This window comes from Sceloporus occidentalis, unplaced genomic scaffold (assembly GCF_023333645.1).
Source record: "Sceloporus occidentalis isolate IW3139 unplaced genomic scaffold, rSceOcc1.0.p SCAF_2, whole genome shotgun sequence".
NCBI lineage: Eukaryota > Metazoa > Chordata > Lepidosauria > Squamata > Phrynosomatidae > Sceloporus > Sceloporus occidentalis.
Window position 1 is genome coordinate 2,415,673 of NW_028316982.1, and position 17,008 is coordinate 2,432,680.

Here is a 17,008-nt window from a genome sequence, read left to right on the forward strand (position 1 = left end):
TAACTTTGTACATGTTCTTCGGCTTATGGCAGCTAAAATTCCTTTCAGCCCATAGGACACTGGAGGTAGACTCATGTAAGTGGCGTATTTATTTTTTATACTGAATTTATATCCCATCTTTCTTCCAAAATGGGGTTCAAGGTGGCATATATGCACATATATCTCTTGTTGGATGGAGCACTGCAGATATGTCTCTTTTTGATGGGTCATCACAGCGATGCCACAATAAAACTAGGCACTGAAAATTTTGCACCAGTCCCGAATGAAAGGCTTGAGCGCATAAATAATAATGATCAATACTAAACATTATTTCTTCTGGGCTAGCTAGACATGCTGGCCAGACATAATTATCTTGAAGCTGTTTAGTAATAATTTCCTCCTGATGCTTGACACTTTCAGGTGTTGGATATTCGAAGGGTCTCCTCTGGAAGCAGCACCGACGTTTCTTTCTAACTGTTTTGGGGAAGATGGGAATTGGGGGCAAAATCATGGAGAACAAGATAAATGAAGAGGCCCAGCATCTTGCAGAGACTTTTGCACATGCCAAAGGTATCTAACCTTAAGCAATAAATGTTACTACAAGTCCATGTCTGCAGAATCTTTAATGTCCAGTCTCTGGACTGGAATGCACATGCTTTGTGAGCCGCTTTGATCCTGGTGGAGAGGCGGCATATGAATATTATTATTGTTGTTGTTGTTCATTTCTGGGATGGGATATCCCAGTCTCTGGATTTTTGAAATAGGATGTCATACATTTCTACTTATATTGCTGTATAAAAATAAATTGTACTCACTCCCAGCAGTCTCCTTAACTCTGAAGTGAAATCTTACTCATACTCATCCAATCAGTTAGAATAATACTAATATCAATGTAAATAACTTCACTTGCAGGACAGCCTTTTGATCCGTTACCAGCCATCACAGATGCAGTTTGCAATGTGATATCTCTTCTGCTTCTTGGCTGCAAGTTTTCTGAACAAGAGGAAGAGTTCCAGAAGCATTTTGAAATCATTAATGCTATCAAAAAAGACACAGTTGCTTTCTCTCTTATTGTAAGTCATTTTTTTCCTTTCCCATTGAGTCCCATATGTCTACCAGTGAGAGCCCCTAAACTTCTATCACAGTCTGGAAGGCTCGGATGTAAAATTGGGGTTCAAATTCATTCTCTTGTGCCATTTCTAGTCTCATACTCTAACTACTTTCTGCCAATTATTCTGGAGATGAAAGGAATTAGGAGAGTCATGTTTGTAAAGCTGAACCCTTTGGAGAAAAGATGGAATAAAACTGTGAGAATAACTCCCCCTGCCACAATTGAATCTTCAATATTTCATATTTAAGAGTTTTGTAGCCTCATTTTCTCTACTTAAAGTATCATGAATCAAAGCTAGAAGGACCAGAAGGGCTATCCAGTCCAACCCCTTCTTCTGCCATGCAGGAACTCACCATCAGAGCCCTCTCAAGAAATGTTTAAGAACCTCCAAAGAAGGAGAGTCCACCACTTTCCAAGGCAGCATGGTCCATTGCCAAACACCTCTTACTATCAGGAAGCTGATGCTAAGGTTTAGGTGGAATCTCTTTTCCTATATTTTGAATCCTTTGCTCCATGTCCTATTCTCTGGAGCAGCCGAAAACAAACACATTCCATCCTCAGTATGACATCCATATCACCAGTATATCATGAGTAAATTTAAAAAGGGCACATCAAAATGATATAATCACCATTTCAGCATCTATGAAAGTATTAACACATTAGATCACAGTAATTATCTAGTTATAAGGATCATAGAACTTCTTTGTTGCTCCACTGGCTTTCAGTCTGTTTCCAGGCACAAATCAAAATGGCTTTTGTCCAGGTAATTTGAATAACTACACTTGTCCCTCCACATTTGCTAGGGTTAGGGGCACAAGACCCCCGTGAATATGGAAATCCGCAAATAACAAAAGCACCATGTTTTTATCTGAGAGGACACCTCTCTAAGGATCTCTAGGTCCTCCAGTGCAACTCTATGGTCAACGTCCGACAGACACTGACCATAGTACTGCACTGGAGAAGCTACAAAGGCCCAGTAGAGTATTCTCTTTAGGAATCTCTAAGTCCTCCAGAGCAACTCTATGGTCAACGTCCGACAGACACTGACCATAGAACTGCACTGGAGGAGCTACAAAGGCCTAGTAGAGTGTTCTCTCTAGGAATCTCTAGGTCCTCCAGGGCAACTCTGTGGTCAACGTCCGGCAGACACTGACCATAGAACTGCACTGGAGGAGCTACAGAGGCCTAGTAGAGTGTTCTCTCTAGGAATCTCTAGGTCCTTCACGGCAACTTTGTGGCCAACATCTGGCAGACACTGACCATCGAACTGTACCGGAGGAGCTACAAAGGCCTAGTAGGGTATTCTCTCTAGGAATCTCTAGGTACTCCAGGGCAAATCTGTGGTCAACATCCAACAGACACTGACCATAGAACTGCACCGGAGGAGTTACAAAGGCCTAGTAGGGTATTCTCTCTAGGAATCTCTAGGCCCTCCAGTGTAACTCTATGGTCAACGTCGGACAGACATTGACCGTAGAACTGTGCCAGAGAAGCTACAAAGGCCTAGTAGAGTGTTCTGTCTAGGGATCTCTAGGTCCTCCAGGGCAACTCTTGTCGTCAATGTCTGACAGACACTGACCATAGAACTGCGCTGGAGGAGCTACAAAGGCCTAGTAGGGTATTCTCTCTAGGAATCTCTAGGTCCTACAGGGCAACTCTGTGGTCAACGTCCGACAGACACTGACCATAGAACTGCACCGGAGGAGCTACAAAGGCCTAGTAGAGTGTTCTCTCTAGGAATCTCTAGGTCCTCCAGGGCAACTCTGTGGTCAACATCCAACAGATACTGACCATAGAACTGCACCAGAGGAGCTACAAAGGCCTAGTAGGGTATCCTCTCCAGGAATCTCTAGGTCCTCCAGGGCAACTCTGTGGTCAACGTCCGACAGACACTGACCATAGAACTGCATCGGAGGAGCTACAAAGGCCTAGTAGAGTGTCCTCTCTAGGAATCTCTAGGTCCTCCATGGCAACTCTGTGGTCAACGTCCGACAGACACTGACCATAGAACTGCACCAGAGGAGCTACAAAGGCCTAGTAGGGTATCCTCTCCAGGAATCTCTAGGTCCTCCAGGGCAACTCTGTGGTCAACGTCCGACAGACACTGACCATAGAACTGCACCAGAGGAGCTACAAAGGCCTAGTAGGGTATCCTCTCCAGGAATCTCTAGGTCCTCCAGGGCAACTCTGTGGTCAACGTCCGACAGACACTGACCATAGAACTGCATCGGAGGAGCTACAAAGGCCTAGTAGAGTGTTCTCTCTAGGAATCTCTGAATCTTTCAGTGCAACTTTCAGTTAAAATTGACCATAGAGTTGCACCGGAGGATCTAGATATTCCTAGAGGGAACATATTCATCAAATCCGTGAATAATCAAATTCACAAATACGAAAGCCGCAAATATAGATGAGTGTATATTTCTTAAAGAAGATGTAGCACCCCAGTGTCTACTAATGAGAATACGGGGAAGAAATGAGGAAAAAATGACAGTCTAATAAGCAATACAAAATTTATTGACCTCAGTGAGTGCAAGGACACATAAAAAACATTTAGCTCCAGGGTACATATGGAAGTTATGATGAACACATGGACATGCATGATGGAGGAAGATTGTGGAAATGGTGCTATATACATTGAGGGAATAGCTGTCTCCTCCTGGGACCCATTTCTGACTTATGGTGACCCTAAGGAGAACCTCTTATGAGGTTTCTGGGGCTGAGAGAATGTGACTTTCCCAAGGTGACCCACTGGGTTTCTATGGAATCTATGGAACCCAACCCTGATCTCCAGAGTCGTAGTCCAACGCTCAAACCACTACTCCTCTCCAGGAGCTTCTAGGATCATAGGAACAGATTATGTAGAATTGTATGTTAAAATATTTAATATATATATTAGAAATATGAAACATTTAAAAGATATTAAAATAATAAAATTATTTTAGATCACCATAAATCATTAATGACTCGAAGGCATAAAACATCAGCAACAAGTTTAGTATTTTGTGTATATTTTATGAATTTATTTGTGCTAGTGCTCTCTCTCTCTCTCTCTCTCTCTATATATATATATATATACACACACACACACACACACACACATACATATGTCTATGACCATAAATAAAATGGTGAAATGATGATGACCATGATGTTTTAAAGGTAATTCCAAAGAAATGGCAGATAGTTGACAGAACGGATAGCTTATGGACACTTTCAAACTGGTTTAATGAAACTTCTTGGGTGCTCCCAGGTTTTGCCATCCTGTCTACTCACTCCAGTCTTTGAGGGCTGTTTGTAGAAGCTTTTGGAGAGCAGATTTGGAGAGTGGTTTGCTGGTCTGGTCCTAAGCTCAGAGGCAGGCTTTCCCCCTCCTTTCTTTTTTAATTTAAGAAATTATAGCCCTCTAGGCCAGAAGTGCCCTTTTGTGAATTCTCTGATCTCATGATGTACTGAAGTATTAAAATAAAATTAGAAATACAAACAGAGAAAAGGGAAGAGATAGGGACATTTTTGTTCCAATATGTTTCAGAGTTAAAACCAAACCAGGTTTGGTTAGAGATGAAATGCTGCAGCTGGTGCGAGGGATTGCCAGAAGATAATCTGTGACAACAGAAACATACTGAGAATTAAAACACACACACACACACACGTCATGACAACTGCAATAATAATACTGGATCCTAGTCCCAACACATGTGTCCTATCTGGAAGGTTTCTGTGAACTATACTCGGAAGTGACATGGTTATGTCTGGATTTTAAATGTTAGTTTTAGTTTTACATTGTTTAATCTTGTTTTAAGGGGGGTATTGTGTATATATGGATGTATTTTAGTCTGTTGCACACCGCTTTGATTGTATTCCTTATCTTGGTAGCTCTATGAAATGTACCCACAGCTGATGAACCATCTGCCAGGAAACCACCATAAGATATTGTCTTCAGCCGGGAAATCAATTTCATTTCTAAAGGAGATAATAGAGGAGCACAAACAGAATCAGAACCAACAGGAATCACAGGATATCATTGATTTCTATCTACACCAGATGGAGAAAGTAAGTATCTCATTTGTAGGCAAATAATACTCATCAATGGGGTGTCAGATAACCGTTTCATGGAGATCATCTCACACGACGACTTGTTCCCATATTAGAATCAGACAATAAAGTGGATTATAGATCCTACATACATATCCAGTTCCCCAGGTCTACCTTCATAGGGCTTTATAGTTTCCAGACTCTTTACCATTTTGGTTGCTCTCTTCTGGACACGCTCCAGTTTCTCAAGATCCTTTTTGAATTGTGGTGAAATCAAATCTTAGGCCAAATCTAATGTTTTCCGCTCTTCCCCACATATTAAAAACATTTAGATCAACTAATTCCACCCCCACATATTTGGCACGCATACTTATTCCACCCATATTAATGTCTAACGGTTTCCCCCATTTCACGCCTAAGCATCTTCAAATCTCTAGCTACAGCTAAGGCCCAGCAAAGGTAAACATCCTCTTCCATATTCCACCAGTTCTTCCCAGCTGTTGCCTAGCAGTTCACACACTTATTAAGCACATTGACCCCTACCATACCATTGGTCCCCCAGCAGGCTCCAGTATGAACATCTTGCATCAGCCCCAGTAAAATAAGACACATATAAATCAGCATTACCATTCAGGGCAGATTCTGTACACAAAGGATGCTACTGATTCAACATCCCGCCACCCCAAAACCAACTTCCCCCTTGTCAAGGGTTTGTCATTTCTGGGAATTGGTCCTGGAATTTTTTATCAGTTTTGGAGAACCATTCATTCTCTGAATCCAGGAAATGTTTCTACTGGTTCAGGTATAGTAGCTTCCTTTTGCGATGGCCAGAGTCCAGGATCTTGTCCACTCCGGAGTGCTCTTCCCCCTCCACCACTAGAGGAGGAGGCGGTCCAGCCTCTGGTCTCCAGGGATCCGCAGGTACTGCCAACTTTAGTAGGCTGAAATGGGAAATCGGGCGTAATTGTCTATAAGTCTTTGGCAGTTCAAGTTCAGCAGTCACCTGGTTGACCAACCTCTTAATTGGAAAAGGCTCAACAAATCTAGGAGCCAATTTTTTTGCAAGTTGTTGGGTCTTTAAGTATTTGGTAAACCTTACTTCCGTGTTCATGAACCCACTCTTTACCTCTCTTGCAGTCAGCATATCTTTTTATAGTCCTGTTTGGCCTCATCTAAGGCTGTAACTATCCTAGGCCAGGCCTCTTTGATTTTATTAATCCATTCAGTCAATGGAACTAGGTCAGCAGTCTCAGTCTCAAGGGTGGGCAATGTCCTAAGTTCATAACCATAAACCGCTTCAAAAGGTGAGTGACTGGTACTCTGATTTATTGCACTATTGGAGGCCAATTTTGCATGGGCCAAAAGTCAGAACCAATCATCCTGCAAGTTATTAGTATAGCACCAGAGATATCGTTCTAGGACCAAATTAGTTCTCTCTCTCTGCCCATCCATTTGTGGATGATGGGAAGTACTCATGGCAGTGGCATCACTAGGTTTGTGTCACCTAGTGAAGTAACTGATGGTGTCAACCCGCCATTGGCCTCCTCCAGTACCATACCATACAGAACCCTTAGTAATGTTTTTGGTATTAATTTATTTATAAATCGTAATTCCCATATATCGCTGAATGTAATGATAATAGTTGTGGCGTAAAGAACTAGCAAAATTAAATTCATACCTTTAAAATACACTATCACATGCACGGAATAAATATATTTACATATACACTGTTTCATGTGGTTAAAGTGAACATTTGGTAAAGTGTGATGTTTTTTAAAAATTATTTCAATTTGAAACTTTAATTTTGTTTAAAAAATACCTGGTGCCTCTGTTTTCTCCTCCCACTGAGCCTCACCCCACTCACATTATATCTTCAGCATTTCAGGGAGATCCAGGCAAATGCCACAGCCCGTTTCTGCCAAAATGCAGATGTCTGAGGAGCAGTGGTGTCACCCCCTCTTAGGTGTCGCCTGGTATGGGCCACATCCCCAGCACTGCCCTAGTGATGCCACTGATTTGTCCCTGGTCAATGCCTAGATTTTTCTGCAGGACCTTCCAAAACTGGGAGGTGAACAGTGTTCCTTGATCACTCACAATTATGGAAGGCAATCCATGTAGTCTATATACTTGGCCTATGAACATATCCGCTAACTGTGAAGCAGTAGGGAAGGACTTGCAACCCACAAAATGTACTTGTTCGGAGAACAAATCTGTCACAACCCAAATTGTGTTCCTGCCCTGGCTTTTTGGCAGGTCCAGAATGAACTCCATGACTATGTGGGTCCAGGGGGTTACAGCAGTGGGTAACGGTTGTAGCATCCCTCTCGGCTTGCCTCCCGCCCTTTTTGCCCTTGCACAGGTGGAGCACCCTTTGATGTAGGACTCCACATCTTGCCTCCTTCTTGGGGTGGTGGGATGTCGAATCAATGGCTTATGTATTTATTCCCCACTCTTTAGCCTAAAGGCTCTCAGAGCAGCTTACAAATGGCTAATTAGACATTTCCCTGCCCTCAAGCTTACAATCTAAAAAGACAAGACACAAAAGGAGAAGGAAATGGCAATGGGGAAGGGGATCAAGTGGTTCTTCTCTCCCTCTGGGGCCTGGACCAAGGCAGATGGACTGAAGGGAGGGCCCTTCTTCTTCCTCTGGCTAGGCCTGATGGGGCTGGACTGCCCTTCTCTCCCTCTGAGGCTGGATGATGATGATGGATAGAGGATACTTGGATTGTGTCTTCCTGCATGGCAGAATGGGACTGAAGTAACTGGCCCTTGTTGTCTCTTCCAACTCTAGGATTCTCTGATTCTCTGAAATCATTACAAGCTCCCTTTTGAAAGAAAAGATTTGCTGCCATGGTACCATAACCTCACAAAGTTCATGTGGCCTGTGGGTCTTTTTACATACCTTCTTTTCCTTGTTAACAGAGCAGAGATGGCTCCAACTCTACTTATGCTGAAAAGGCCTTGGCTCACTCTGTGGCTGATATATTTGTTGCAGCGATGACAACCAGCGACACCATCCTGCATTGGGCCCTTCTCTTCATGGTGGCCTATCCAGATGTACAAGGTAAGGCAAAGAGCTGCATCATGGGACAACATTGAGGTTGCCTTTTTACAAATTACAGAAGCAGATTATAATTCCTCCGGCATTTCTGATCTGGCAGGGTACAAACCTTTGTTCGTATATGACAAGCACCTCCAGTAGACCACTTATGTCTGGTTTTGAGGATGGAGTAGCCAGACAGCCACAATATGTAGTCCTTGCGTAGCTCATATCTATGGAAAAGGTGACGTGAAGGTGAAAGCTAGTTAAGAGCTGATATGATGCGAAGCTGAGATGAGTAACTCATGATACAGAGCCTGCATGGAGTAGCGGTTTGAGCATTGGACTAGACTCTGGAGGCCGGGGTTCATTTCCCAGGTCTGACATAAAACCCGCGGGGTGATCCTGGGCAAGTCACATGCTCTCAGCCTCAGGGGAAGGCAAAGGCAAATCTCCTCTGATCAAATCTATATGCCATTATGCCATGCTGGCTCTCAGTATAGCCATGGCATATATCGCCAAGACCAAGATCCTTATCTACTCTTTGGGGATTCAGTTTTCAGTTTCTAAAATCCCAGAATTTTGCTCTTCTGAGGAAAGGCTTTGCATCTAGCTTTTTGTTTTTGTTTTGTTTTTGCTGGGGGTTCTTGCCAATTTTTGGAACTCAAAGCATCTTACAACATGATTGGATAAACATATAACCTAAATTGTGTGTTTTTTTATCAGTAATATATAAAAACATGATTGGGAGCAAACCTGGGAGAAGCCCCCAGGAAGGTAATCTCTTTGCTTTTTGTGGGTATTTTGGGCTCTGTGGCCATGTTCTTGAAGAGTTTATTCCTGATGTTTTGCCAGCATCTGTGGCATCTGGCATCTTCAGAGAATGCTGGCCAGCCACAATTGCTGGAATAAACTCTTCTAGAACATGGCCACAGAGCCCGAAAAACCAACAAAAAACTATGAATGCTGTCCATGAAAGCCTTTGACTTCATCTTATAATCTCTTCTTAACTGCAAATTAACTGCACATCTGGAGATGGTGAGATAAGAGGAGAGGTTGCCCTGAAAATCTTGAGACCTGGACAGACTCTTTTGACCTCCATCCACCTTCCCCAGCATCATAGTCTTTTCTAGTGAGTGCTGCCTTCTCATGATGTGTCCAAGGTATGACAGCCTCCATTTTGTCGTCTTGGCTTCGAGAGAGAGTTCAGGGTTGATTTGTTCAAGGATCCATTTGTTTGTCTTCTTGGCCATCCAGAGTATCCTCAGCACTCTTCTCAAAGGAATTAGTTTTCTTCCGCTCTGGTTTCTTCACTATCCAGATCTCACATCCATACAAGGGGATGATGGGGAATAGAATGGCTTGGAGAATCCTCACTTTAGTAGCAATAGCAAGTACATTTCTATCCCGCTTACCAGTGTACTAATCGGTTTACAACGAGTAAGGTAATTGCTCCCAACAAGCTGGGTACTCATTTTAGTGACCTAGGGAAGGATGCCAGGCTGAGTCAACCCAGAGCCCCTGGCTGGTATGGAACTCACAACCTTGTGGTTTGTGAGCAAGTGGCTGCAGCGCAGGCATTGAAGCACCGTGCCACCTGGGCTCCACTCTTCCAGAACCGGCCCAGTTCTTGCATAGCTGCCCTTCCCTTTCTTAGTCTTCTTCTGATTTCTTGGCTGCAATCTCCATTCTGGTCCAGGTTTGGCACTAGTCAAATCTGGTGAAGTTCTGAAATCTGGAGATTCATTCATCCTATTGACTTTCGTAGTTTTGTTTTAAGAGTAATTACGTGTGGAATCAATATTCAAATGAGAGATTAAGTTTCCGGAGATAAAACTAATTTTCAAAATAAAGCTTCCATTGTTTTATTATTATTTCTTTTACTTTTAACTATTAACAAGCTTTTCACTGTTGTATGCAAGTTTATGCTTTTCTTAGATTATGTTAATTGTTTTAAATTTTACTGTAATTATTTTTTAAAAAATTATCTGTGACCCTTCTGGAACATACATACAAATGAAATAGATAGATAACTAACTAACTAACTAACTAAATAAATAAATAAATAAATAAATAAATGGTTTTCCTCAGATAAAGTCTACAAGGAGATGGAAGCTACTTTGAATTCTGCATCAATCTCTTATCAGGATCGGAAGAAACTGCCTTACACAAATGCTGTGATTCATGAAATGCTACGTGCCAAATATATCTTTCTTTTCGGGATTCCCAGGAAATGTGTGAATGACGTGAAGTTATTTGGTTTTCACATTCGAAAGGTAGGAGACTCTTATGACTCCACTCAGATACATGGCTGACCATCAGTCATGACAGTTTCAAAGATAGGGAAGACGTTATAGGTACAGATGGAGAACACACACACCAAGAGATATCCACTGTTCAAGGCAGACAACTTGAAACCCAGTGTCAAAAGTCACATCTATTGACGTAAGAAGCATTCATCTTTAAATATGGATGGTTGTTGTTGATGATGTTGCCTTCAAGAAAACTCTTATGGCAGCCGTATCCTAAGATTTCCTTGGAAAGATTTCTTCAGAGGACTTTTGCCATTACCTTCTTCTTAGGCTGAGAGTGTGTGACTGTGGCTGAACAGGGATTGAAAACTACAGTCTCTGCAAGACAAAGGCTCAAAAGTGCAAGACTAAAACTCAAACTGGTGCACCACCCTTTATCCTATATAGGAGTGTCATTGATTGATCATGTTTAGATATCGGTCATATTTGCATTCATATAAATATAATACAGTTTTTTGATACTTAAGAACAATATTTGGATGCTGTTGGTGTGATTCACATACTTAGGTTCCCTTGTGCATACAGTTTAGGACTCTGGGAGACCAGGGTACAAATCCTTGCTCAGCCATGGAAACCATATGGGGTGATTTGGGGCAACTCACAGACTCTCAGCCTTAGAGGAAGGCAGTGGCAAAGCCTCTGTGAAGAAATCTTGCCATCAGAACCCTATGATATGTATCCTTTAGAGTAACCATAAGTCAGAAATTACTTGATGGAAAATAACAACAAGAAAGCCAGCATGGCGTAATGGTTTAAGTGTTGGTCTCTGACTCTAGATTCCCAGCTTGGCCATGGACCCCACTGGATCAATGGGCAAATCACAACCTCAGGAGAAGGCAATGGCAAGCCTCCTCTGGACAAATCCTGTCAAGAAAATGACCCGAATAGACTAGAAAGCTGGGCCAAAGCTAACAAAATGAAATTCAACAAGGAGACGTGTAAGGTACTGCACTTAGGGCGGAAAAATGAAATGCACAGAGATAGGATCATGGGGGACACCTGGCTGAATGAGAGACTTATACGTGTGAAAGGGATCTAGGAGTCCAAGTAGACCACAAGGTGAACATGAGTCAACAGTGTTGACTCAACAGAGCCAATGCAATTCTAGGCTGCCTCAATAAAAGTATAGTGTCTAGATCAAGGGAAGTCATAGTGCCACTCCATTCTGCTTTGGTCAGCTTCAGTGGCCATTTTGTTGTGTCATAGTTTTAGCGCAGTTACATGATAGTGATGGGTGCATCCTGCTATGCTCCCATCACTTTTCCCCATGGGAAAGTCTCCTATGACATGAAATATGAAGAATCAGAAGTCTGGATCACTCTGAATGGTTTCAGATTGGGCTGAGCCACTCCAGATTTCAATGAGGCTGATCTCTCCTACTTCTGAATCAAATGTGTCCAAGTCCATTCAATATAATGGCAGATTTAAGATTTATCTGCAGAAGTTACACAACTTTATCAACATTTTTGTGAATGAAAGTTGCAGGGAAACTTGCCCCATTCTAATGGAAGCAGGATTTCCAAGCTTTAGGGAGGAAAAAAAACCCCAATGCAGGGAGTTTTGTGCAAGAGCCATCTTTACACTTTCAAAGATAGTAAAAGAGAGCAAACATTTCCAACAAGACTTTTTTTTTGTACAAATGTTATACATTAAAAGTTACATGCATCTATGAAGGAATTAGACAAGATCCTGAAGTGTAAAGATGTATAAATGACTATGAAAATTAGGATTATTCATGCCGTACCTTTTCCAGTGTCTATGTCTGGTTGTGAAAGCTGGAGAATGAAGACAGCTGATAAGCAGGGAATCAATTCATGGGAAGTGTAGCGCTGGAGAGGGGTTCTGCAGATCCTGTGGGCTGCTAAGGAAAGACAAGTAAACAGATCCTAGAGCAAATCGGGCCTGAACTTGCAAAGAGGAGTAAAGTGAGACTGCCATACTTTGGCCATATCATAAGAAGACATGACCCACTAGAAAAGACAATCATGCTTGGTAAAGTGGAAGGTAGTAAGAAAAGATGAAGGCAGTGTTACAAGTCGATAGATTCAACTGAGAAAGCCATGGCTGCCCTGAGTCTGGAAGACCAAAGCAGGGCAGTTGGTGATGGGGTGACTTGGGGGTCTCTGATCCCTGGGGGCTCCATACATCAAAGTCAGCTTGATGGCAACAGCAATGGACCTACTACCACCAGAGAGCCATTCAGAACTGCCAGTTCAGACACAATGCCTGTAAGAGAGCCGCAATTCCTCTCCCTCTCCTTTCTCCTTGATTTGCTATCAGCCTTATACTATACGACTCAATTGTGGGGAAATATTTACATGTCTACACCCCACTGGAATCAAATCATGAGTAAAGCTTCAACCATGGAACGGTTTGGCTTTTCCCTTCCCTTCTGAGAAACTTCTTCTGATCGGGACATTTCCCAAAGCTCTGCAGAGCAACCAACTTACTTTGGGGATCCAAGATTCATGTTCATGGAAAGGAATCCCATGTGTCTTATTTGCAGTATCTACATCCCCAAAACAAAACAAAACGAAAAACCTACCACTGAAAAGTGTGTCACCATGGTCTGTCTCCCGTGTGTGTGTGTGTGTGTGTGTGTAAAAGAGACACAGAGAGAGAGACCTACATTTTAATACATGCATTAAGACGAGTCTTGGATGATTCAGGTCAAAGCAGAAGTATGTTTCCCTGGATCCCTCATGATCCAATGGTTCCCTCCCCTTTCCAGGGGACTTTTGTTATTCCAGATCTACGCTCCGTTCTTCTTGATCCTGAGCGATGGGAGACGCCAGAGGAATTCAACCCGCAACACTTTTTAGACAAGGATGGCAACTTCATGGCTAGAGAAGAATTCCTGTCCTTTGGAAAAGGTAAACGTGGAATGGATTCACACCTATGTCTGTTAAGTGGCTTGACAGAGTTGGAGGGAGGGGGCAAAGCCGATTAAATGGCGTGGGATCCGTGTTTAGAAATCCCGCCTTTTGTAAAGGAGTGCATTTGAAGAGAGTGAATGAAAAATTAATTCATGTCTGTGGAAGGAGCAAAGTAGATGAAATTGCGAGAGGTTTTTAAGAATGAATTTCCCATAGTTTTTAAATGGCCACATTGGATTTGATCCTAGTTGGTAAGGGCTTCTGGCAGAGAAATGTTGTTTGATCCTATTTGGGATGGAACTACATTTCCCAGACATGTGCAGAGGCTCAACAGTGACAAATGCACAAAACATCCCATCACGATCTACTAATGCTACAGCAATGCAAGTGTTGTTTGTGCGTGGAACGGGACTGAGTTTTTGTTTCGCTTTTATTTCGTTGTATAGCACGGTTTCTCAGGGCTGCTGCTGAACCATCGGTTGTTATAGCAGTATGCTTTCATGATGTTCCAACAGCACAACTGTTGTGGCATTGGCCCTGGTGTGATCATCTCTGCCTCTCTCCTCTTTTCTCTGCAGGGGCTCGGGTCTGTCTGGGGGAGCAGATGGCCAGGATGCAGCTCTTCCTTTTCTTCACGCAGCTCTTGAAGGCATTCAAATTCCAGCTTCCAGAAGGAGCCAAAGAACCAAACAAAGAGCCTCAAATGGGATTTGTATTACATCCCCATCCTTATAAAATCTGTGCCATTCCCCGCAGCAGTTCACCATAGAGCAGATTAAAACTATTTGGAGTAGCTCAATGCTTACTGCTTACCTTTCCTCTCCTTCTCTCTTTCATTCCTCTTCTCTTCTTCTCGCATTCTGCCTTCACTTCTCGAAGGCTCAGATTCCTTCTGCTTGACTTTTTTTCCTGGCTTTGCCAAAAAGATTGACAAAAGTATCATTGAATTAGCTGTTCAGTAAATCATTATCAGTGTCACTGGGTTGAAATCCCGCCCCACACAAACACACATACATAATAGTCATCCACCTTGAGTCCCTATATTGGGAGAAAGGCAGGATATAAGAAAACAACAACAACAACAACACAGCTGTTTTGCTGGTGATAAATTGAGAGGTGGAAGTAGCTTTTTAACATTTTGTCTTGGCTGAGGTCAAAACAGTTTGAATTACACACACACACACACTTTATTATAATTTTAAAAAGGAATACATCACACACAAAGACAGAAACATACAAGAACATACAGATATTCAACTGCTTCCTAGTACTGCTGAATAATTTTTACAACTGTAGTTTACAGTATTTTTACTTGCTCTTAATTCTTGTTATCTTTTACACAAGTTGAATACCCTACTATAAAAGAAGTTTTGAGTTCTCACATTTATATTGTTATATAATAATGTGAATTTGATACTGCTTATCCTCTCAAATTTTATAGCTCTATCCACCAGCTATCCTTCCCCTTATCTAACCTCAAACTATGTAACTATCGGAAAATCATATTATTAATCTACTAAAGTGTCAGGATATTGTCAGGATATGCAGGCCAGCATAGTAAGTTGTTACTGGATAAAGGTGTAGCAAATGGCAGGTGTAACCAGGATAAGGTAAGCCTGCAATGAGTAGTTAAGAGAGCAAAGGACAATTTGGCAGGTGGCTATGATAGCCAACCTGCAGACTCTAACTGCTTTGGAAGTCTGCTGGGCGTTTTCAAGAATATTGGCATTGTGCGCTCTCCAGGCGGGCGCATACTAGGCTAGGTTTGTTCTCTATGCTGCTGGGGCATATGGGGATTTGTACTGCTCTCCATGATGGTACATGCTGCTGGGACTGGTAATGCTATTCATAAAGTTAGTATGGTGATGTACTAGAAGCTATGCTACGTTTGTTTTTGCTCTTTCGTAGTGAGCCATTGTTCTATCTTTTGCTTCAAGTATTTTAGGACTCTGCTAAGTAAAGCTCTTTTTGTTAATGAACCTCCACGATTTTTTGTGGGTTTTTTGGGCTATGTGGCCATGTTCTAGCAGAGTTTCTTTCTGACGTTTCACCAGCATCTGTGGCTGGCATCTTCAGAGAATGCTTGTCTGGAAAAAGTTGTGTATATATATTGTGTGAGCCTGGGAATGCAGGAGGGATTTGCATGTGTCTTGTTCCCCCCCCTCCCATTTTTACAATTTCCCCCAGATTGTTGCCCTACAGTTGACACACACACATGCACACATCACTACCACCAACAACAAAGAAGCTGTGTGTCTGTGTGTGTGTGTGTGTGTGTGTGTGTGTGAGGGGGGGAGAGCGCTCGCTGGCCAGGCTCCTCTGCAGAAGGTGCAGCGGGGAAAGAGAGGGAAGGAGAGAGAGAGCTCCAATGGTTGCCCTGAAAGCGGAAAGGGCCACCGGAAGGAAATGGGCCAAAATTCCAGCAGGGCATCGTTGGAGATTTGCAACCCGGGGGTCTTGCGATGGTGTTCCAGAGCGCCAGCAGATTGGAATTCCACACCAGCCCAATTTAGCAGTGAATTCGAATCCAGCTGGAATGCGAATCCTGTCAATCCACTTTTTAACAAACTCTCCAAAATGAGGTGCCAGTAAGGATTCAGTTCACAAGCTCAGCGGAAGGACCACGCAAGGAGCTCCCATTGAAAGCAACCAGGTGTGAAAATGCATTAACGTTATGACGTGAATCCGCATTGCTCAGTTCGCACTCACCCTGGTTCTGAGTGGGAAAAACCCGGTTTGATAAGGTCTGGAGTGTCTTTGTCCCATACATCTCAGGCAGAAAATGAAAGATGAAATTGAAAATTATATGAATGCTTGGGCCCTGGAACATCTGGCAAGGAAAGTGCAAGATGCAAGGCATATGCTCCAGACCACCTGAATATGCCGATTCGGTCTTCCTGTATTGGCACACTGGTGCTGGGCTGTTCATATGTCAGTGTGATGATGATGCACTTTTGAGAATCCCAGCTTCTTCCTGCTCCAGTTTTTAAGCCTGGAGCATGGCTTCATTTTGCTTTCCACCCAGTTTGGCCTCATGCATCATCTAAATACCCCTCTTTCCAAGTGGCTAGAAGCCACTTTGTTTCATTTTATTTTATTTTATACATCCCCCTAGTCATACTTCATCAAGTCTTTAGGATGCTACATTTTATAATTTGACATATTGATGGCCACACTTATTCTAAATCTTTTCAAATGCTGGTTAGCTTTCACTTGATGTATTATACCACAGTTAGGACGCTCATGAGTTTGTATCCCATAATTCAACGAATGCCTTATATGTTGCAGGAAAATTGGTTAGAACCCTTTCATTATCTCTGTTAACCTTGATATGTCTCCTTTGAACATATCATCTTGATAAGCAATTGAACTTGTGTTTACTCAGAGCAGAATGATGCCAGAAGGGTGAATAGAGGAGAAACGAGCCTCTTTGGCCCCTGCAAACAGGACATCTGTCTCTGCAAATGATTCCCAAAAGAACATAACTCAAAGGATTCTTGGGGGGGGGGCTGTTCTGTCTAGATATTTGAAGAGATGTCATATCGAGGGTGAAGCAAGCTTGTTTTCAGCAGCTCCAGGGACTACCCATAGCAATCGATCCAAGTCAGCCCTCTGCGGTGAATCCATTAAGCCCCCCCCCCCCCCCCGCATGCCAGAC

At 42.7% G+C, this 17,008-nt stretch overlaps 1 protein-coding gene across 1 annotated transcript; it reads left to right on the top strand.

The window, feature by feature from the left end:
* Positions 1 to 467: 467 nt before the first annotated feature.
* Positions 468 to 14,427, top strand: LOC149317867 (cytochrome P450 2J2-like). Its single transcript, XM_089508596.1, has 7 exons — positions 468 to 549; positions 892 to 1,052; positions 4,964 to 5,140; positions 8,045 to 8,186; positions 10,254 to 10,438; positions 13,206 to 13,347; positions 13,929 to 14,427. The coding sequence occupies exons 1-7, from the start codon at positions 468 to 470 to the stop codon at positions 14,117 to 14,119; spliced, it is 1,080 nt and encodes a 359-aa protein (XP_089364722.1). The 3' UTR covers positions 14,120 to 14,427.
* The last annotated feature ends 2,581 nt before the right edge of the window (positions 14,428 to 17,008 follow it).

Bases quoted from the DNA above. Each gene is read 5' to 3' on its own strand.
- LOC149317867 (XM_089508596.1), top strand. From the start codon at position 468: ATGGGAATTGGGGGCAAAATCATGGAGAACAAGATAAATGAAGAGGCC. The intron at 550-891 runs GTATCTAACCTT...CTTCACTTGCAG, and splicing joins GACTTTTGCACATGCCAAAG to GACAGCCTTTTGATCCGTTA. The intron at 8,187-10,253 runs GTAAGGCAAAGA...GGTTTTCCTCAG, and splicing joins GGCCTATCCAGATGTACAAG to ATAAAGTCTACAAGGAGATG.